The sequence below is a fragment of the Manis javanica genome, chromosome 4 (assembly GCF_040802235.1).
Source record: "Manis javanica isolate MJ-LG chromosome 4, MJ_LKY, whole genome shotgun sequence".
Lineage (NCBI taxonomy): Eukaryota > Metazoa > Chordata > Mammalia > Pholidota > Manidae > Manis > Manis javanica.
Genome location: NC_133159.1, coordinates 15269006 through 15275037, shown reverse-complemented (window position 1 = coordinate 15275037; position 6032 = coordinate 15269006). Strand labels below are relative to the sequence as shown.

The 6032-nt window shown below is 34.4% G+C and overlaps 1 protein-coding gene across 14 annotated transcripts in view; it reads left to right on the top strand.

Annotated features, from left to right (window-relative positions):
- Window positions 1-6032, top strand: part of EIF4G3 (eukaryotic translation initiation factor 4 gamma 3) — a 377936-nt gene that overhangs the window by 289907 nt on the left and 81997 nt on the right. For 8 of the 14 annotated variants that reach the window (XM_036999830.2, XM_036999825.2, XM_036999816.2 and 5 more), the window contains 2 exons: window positions 2828-3074; window positions 5086-5228. In XM_036999830.2, coding sequence (XP_036855725.2) covers window positions 2828-3074; window positions 5086-5228 — 390 coding nt within the window. The remainder of the gene's footprint in view (window positions 1-2827; window positions 3075-5085; window positions 5229-6032) is intronic. The other 6 variants (XM_073233344.1, XM_036999821.2, XM_073233342.1 and 3 more) reach the window with 1 other exon arrangement.

The window sequence follows — 6032 nt, the reverse complement described above, 5'->3', positions numbered from 1 at the left end:
AGATTGAGCTGGTTTTTATTTGTTTTCTTCTGTTATATTTCATGTTCCTTTGCAGGCTTTCTAAGCATTATTAATATTAAAATGGATAGGCCACCACTACTGTGCCTTCAAATATTCACCTTCTTCTTTTGGTCAGGGATTGGCAAAACCTTTCTTTCCTGTGACAGTTCAGATAGTAAACAGTTTAGGCTTTGTGGCTATCTGAGCCTGTCTCCTTTCTCACCTTTGCTACAATAGCCCCAAAGCAGCCATAGACAATTTGTAAACAAATGAGTGCAGCTATATTCCAGTAAAACTTTACTGATGGACATTGAAATTTGGATTTCGTGTAATAATCATATTCTTCTTTGAAGTTGTTTTCAACCGTTACAAATGTAAAAACCATCCTTACCTTGCAAATATACAAAAAACAGGTGATGAGCCAGATTTGGCCATAGTTGGCTCATACCTGCTTTAGAATGTTATTCTTCATACTTGAGAGCTGCTTTGACTCATTTTGAGCCAATCACTTTTTTCTCAACTGTATGGTTTAAAAGTATAATAGAAAGGTATTTGGTCACTTGCATACAGACTTTTTTTCAGAAATCCTAGTCCCTTCTCATCCTAAAATTTTTTGAGTAGTTTAGTAAATATTGCTTGTCATTGTCTGATCATCAAACTGTCTTTTTCTTAGGTTTTTCTCAGCTCTTAAAAGAATGTGTTTCAGGTATCAGCATATTTCGGTTATATATTTGGGGTTGTTATTAAGAATGTATCATCAACCATTACATACATACATTATTTTCTAGCACTTTAAAAATGCATTCATTAACAGGCAGTTTTGCCAACTAAATTCTTCTTTTAACAAGTTCCTATGAAAGCCTCACCTCTGACAGGCCAATAAGGTGTTTGCTTGCTTCAGTCTGCTTTTCTGAGTAAACAATTCAGGAACCATTAGATGCTTACAAATTAGTTGAATAGAGCTTTATTCTGCTGAAAGAAAATAATTATCATAAATATTTAATGCAACTGTTTTTGTGGATTCTCTTGAGAAATATCCCTTCTGACGATGTGCCCCAGACCTCTACCTCACTGTTTCTGTGTTCTCTGAATTACAGTTTGTCAGTCATGGAACAAATTTCTTTATACTTCTTCTCCCAGTTAGAAATTGACTCTATATCTAATAGATACCTGTTCTTAACTATTTTAAGTACAGAGAAGAAGACTAATACATTTTTTTCTTGCAAAATAGCATTTTTTCACATTTTACAAGATCTGAAATAAGAATTCTATATAATTGCACAATGTCGTTACACTGCTCTTAAATAAGTTTAAGTGCCATTTACTGACTCACATGCCAAATCATTAAAGATTTTCTTGATGAGCTGTCTTAATTATAAAGTAGCATTACATGGTCATTATAAGTTATTTAGATGGTCATAGAGTATGGAATAAGAAAAAATGAGGCTGCGAATTCATCATTCAAACTTGGTCTATTTTTTCTCAAAATTTAAAAGATGCCTATTTTTTGCCATGTTTTATAAAAAGAAATTAATTATTTCCAGTATTTATTATTTTGCAATTTTTATGTCTGTCTGTCTGTCTTTTGATGGTTTCTAATACTTTTTCCTATTGGGGGAGTGGGGAAGTGTGTATGAATATATGCATGTGCTTGTATGTGTGTATTTGGATGAACTTTTTATTTCCATTATAGAAACAAGGCCTAAAACATACCTGTTTCTTTTGGTAACATTTTAAAGTTCAGTGTCTTTTCCCCAGGATCTGATGTATAGTAGAAGAAAATTTACTAGTATTATATCTGTTATAATACTTCACTTATGTAACAAAGGAGGATTTATAACTCTTTAATTTCTTGCAAAATCATTACTTCATAAATCCATTGGGATAGCCACTTGCTAATACATATGACATTCTTTTACACAATCCTCTTGTTGAACCGATTCAACAGAGCCTCCCACTTTGGCATTCATAGCATTAATTTTTCAATTGGAGTGCCTTTTAACCTCCGAGTGCTGCTTCCAAAGGATTGTTTTCAAAATGCTTTATTTACCCTTTAGGAAAAAGAAAGACTTGAAGTTCATGGAGAATTTGACTCAAGGAGTTTTAATGGTTTATTTGGCCCTTAAGAAACCCATTTTTGTTTTATACCTGCATCTGAGATGGCCAAAAGTAATCTGGTGAATAACTTCAATTCTGTTTTGTCCTTTAAAAATAGATGGGATGCACCAGAACCCAGATTTCTCCCTAAGAGAACATATTACAAGCATTTTTCCATATGTGATTTCAATGAGGTCACAGCCCCAGGGAATCCTAAAAGCCAATAAATAATATAGATTGTAACTAACAAGTGGCCTCCTTATGAAATGAGAGATGGTCAGCTTTATGGTACTTAAATACCTTAAACTATTCATTGAACTCATTTCACAGCCAGAAGACAGCATAAAAAATACCCGCTAGTGTTTCTTTTTATATTTGCTGTGCTTTAGTGGCAAGGATAGGAGTGCTTGATTTAGATTTCTGACTAGGACTCTTTCATGTTCACCAAGTTGCAAGGATTAACAGTTCTTTCCATTTTAACCTTTGGTACATTTAGATTTCATTAGTCATGTTAAAGCACTTTAGTAGCCATTTGAGTTGTCTGATTTATCCCAGGAGACGAAATGGCAAAGTGTTTTAAATAAACGTACCATTCTAGTACCATATGCTGAGCATAGACATCTTTATCTTGAGTGACATATGATCCTATGCTTTTTGAGGGAATAGGTGTAATGTGAATATTTACGCACAGTGAAAAAAAAAGAACCCTCTGTATTCACTTATGCTTTAGCCTAAAGCTGAAGAAGAGCTTTCAGATGAAAAAGTATTTGAATCTGAACAAGATAAAATGAACCAAGGGTTTCATCCTGGAAGAGACCCCTCTGACCTAAAAAAAGTGAAAGCCGTGGAAGAAAATGGAGAAGAAGCTGAGCCTGTGCGTAATGGCGCTGAGAATGTTTCTGAGGGTGAAGCAATAGGTGCTGACTCAGGCTCCACTGATGGTTCTGGTGAAGGGGCCACATTCCCATTTACACCAGGTGAGTTGATCCCTGCCTTCTTGTGTATGTGTTTCCTTCTCCCCTTCACCCTACTGCAGCCTTAGAGCAATGTTGCCTCCTCATAGAGAAACACTAGATGGACAAAAGAGGCTCATCATAGTGTAATATTTACAGGATAGATCAACAGGCGTAAGTTAGTGACTACAAATCCAGCGAGTTCACTGTTGGCGGAAGTGATATCTGATGCTAGTATTCTGCTTTTACTGGCATTGGAAGACTAGCTGGCAAAGGGAATCCGTCGGGGCTAGGCTGATGGAGTTTGACAAGAGAAATTTAATTAATTGAAAGGGATATCAGATATGACCAAGTCCTTTGAGATAGTCTACTTATTGCATAAGCCTTCAATTCACTTTGTTGATTGAACTCTGATAGTCAGTGAGAAGTGGTATGACTGAGTGAACGAGCACCTGCAGTAAAGGAAGTGCCCTGTGAAATACATGATAAACCCAAGAGGATCTTTCATCTTTAGTTACCATGAAATGCATTAAATCTCTGTGCTAATACTATGTAAACCATGGTTGACTTTGAGATTTATGAGATTTGGTGTGGACATTGGGGGAAAGGAGGCTTCTTTGTAGAAAGTTTGGGATAGGTGAAAAGTTTTTCTTTAGTCTGCCAAATCTAGAGTGACTTCTGCATGAAGTGGGGTTTGAATATAAAATATCATACCTCAGAAATAATCTAGACCAGTGTTTTTCAAACTTCTCATTTTAACCCATATAATAGGTTGTAAAATTCATTTAGTGAGTTAAACTATTTTTTAAAAAGGAGAATGAAAAATGACAGTGCATTACATGTAGGAAAAGTATGTACTGTTTTAAGAAATTATTTCATTTATATATGTGTGTGTTTTGAGTCATGAAATCATAACTTCTTACTATGAGTTGTAGTAAAAAATGTTTGAAAGCCATTGATCAATACCACCTTAATATACTGATCTTTTTACTACCATTAAGCTGCTACTAATGGACTTTATAAAATTGAAAAGTTATGCTATTATAAAAATTTTTTTAAACCTTAGAACTCAATGTCAGAATATACTGACATTACTTCAGAAATTCTAGGCTCATGTTATATCACAAAACACTTGTAGTCATCGTCACTCTTTCAGGAAATTGAGACATTGTAATTTTTACAACTGTATAAATTATATCTTTGTTCAGGCAAGGAAAAAGTACACAACTATAGGCTCCAACTATATTGACCAACAAACTCTGTTTTGCCCCTGTAATATACACTAGGAATAATTGGAAAAAAGGCAATTAAAAAATTTAAACCCCAGTAAACTGTCTACCTTTTAATAAACATAATAATGCGTAGTAACGATTTGGTTGAAAATATCAACAAGAGTCCCATAGTCTACCAGTACATCTATGATACATGCATTAAGAACCACTAATATAAAGAAGGATCCAGAGTGCCACTGTGAAGTGATCTGGGGCCTGGTTTTGATGAGAGTTTTGTTGATTAGAGAAAAAAATTGTGACTTTTTATTATCCAATAAAAATTGCAAAGAATTCTCTAACTTTATATAACAAGGATAGGACTGTGAGTAATGAGTTTTTCTGTTTTGTGTCCTTTTACTCTTTTTCCTCCAAAATAACATTTCCAAGTGAACAACCAAAGAATCCCACTTCCCCATGAAACCAAGAGAGTTATCAAATTCCTTATTTCTTAGGTATTTGAAGCCTTCGTAATTTAATGAGAATTATTAATGTCCCTGGCCTAAGATTGCCATTAATGTGTATGTGAAACAGTTCCTTTAGCAATTTACTTCAGATAACTTTACTATCTGAAAGTAAAGAAGGGATGAAAGAAGAAATGACAGTTTAAAAATCTTTACATGACATTTTCTTACTACAGCTCAGTGTTTCCTTTGTGTTTTTGTTTATGATGAGATACAGCAAGTATTGAAATCTGGTTTGTAGTCTCACTGAATATACATACAGTGACTCTATAGACAGTTGTCTGCCTACATCCCTCTTTCTAGAATCCAGGAAACCTGCTGATACCGAAGGCAAGAAGCAGTATGACAGGGAGTTTTTGCTGGACTTGCAGTTCATGCCAGCCTGTATACAGAAACCAGAGGGCCTGCCTCCCATCAGTGATGTGGTTCTTGACAAAGTAAGCTATGTATGTACTCGGGAAAAGCTGTGGTTTGGTTGTAAACTATTTTTAATTATCAGTGCAATTGTGTGAATCTGAGCTATTTTTAGCAATTGTTAGACCAAATGGCATTTGAATTTAAATATATAATGTTTAAGAATTAGTTTCCCTAATTGTAGATTAATGATACCAAAATAAAAAATGAATAAATGAAAGGATTAGTTTCCCTAAATACTATTGGATGTGGGGTTTATTATAGATTATAGTAATCTTGAGGTTTGGCCCATATTTGAGTAGTAAAGTTTTTATATTTATTAATTGCTTTTATAGATATTTCCTGGTGATGTGAAAATTATGTGTCTGTTGGGCTGGTATGGCTAAAGTGACACAGAGCTCTTTCCGCACTGTTCTAAAACTTCAATATGGAATTAGAATGGCATTGGGGATAGATCAGAAACCTAGATCAAACTTAAGTGGGAGTCAACATAATTCAAATAGAGTTTAACTCAAAATTTCCCTTATAGATACTTATAGTAATTAGTCTTCATTTCCTCTGCAAATAGTCACCCTTTCACTTTGTATGATCTTATGTTGCATACAGAAAATTAGAACGTTGCCTATTTTGTCTTTATTATAAAAGGGGTAAAGTCAGATGTTTTGCCCAAGTTATTTCATAAAAGTCAGTGGTGAACCAGTGCTGGTGACTAAGCATAAAGTATTTTTGTTTTGAAGAGGAACTAGTTCTTAATTATAGCGTTGAGGGTAACTAGTTTATAGAATGAGGTCTGCATTTACCCCTCTACTGAGATTTCTAGAGCTATTCATTCAGGC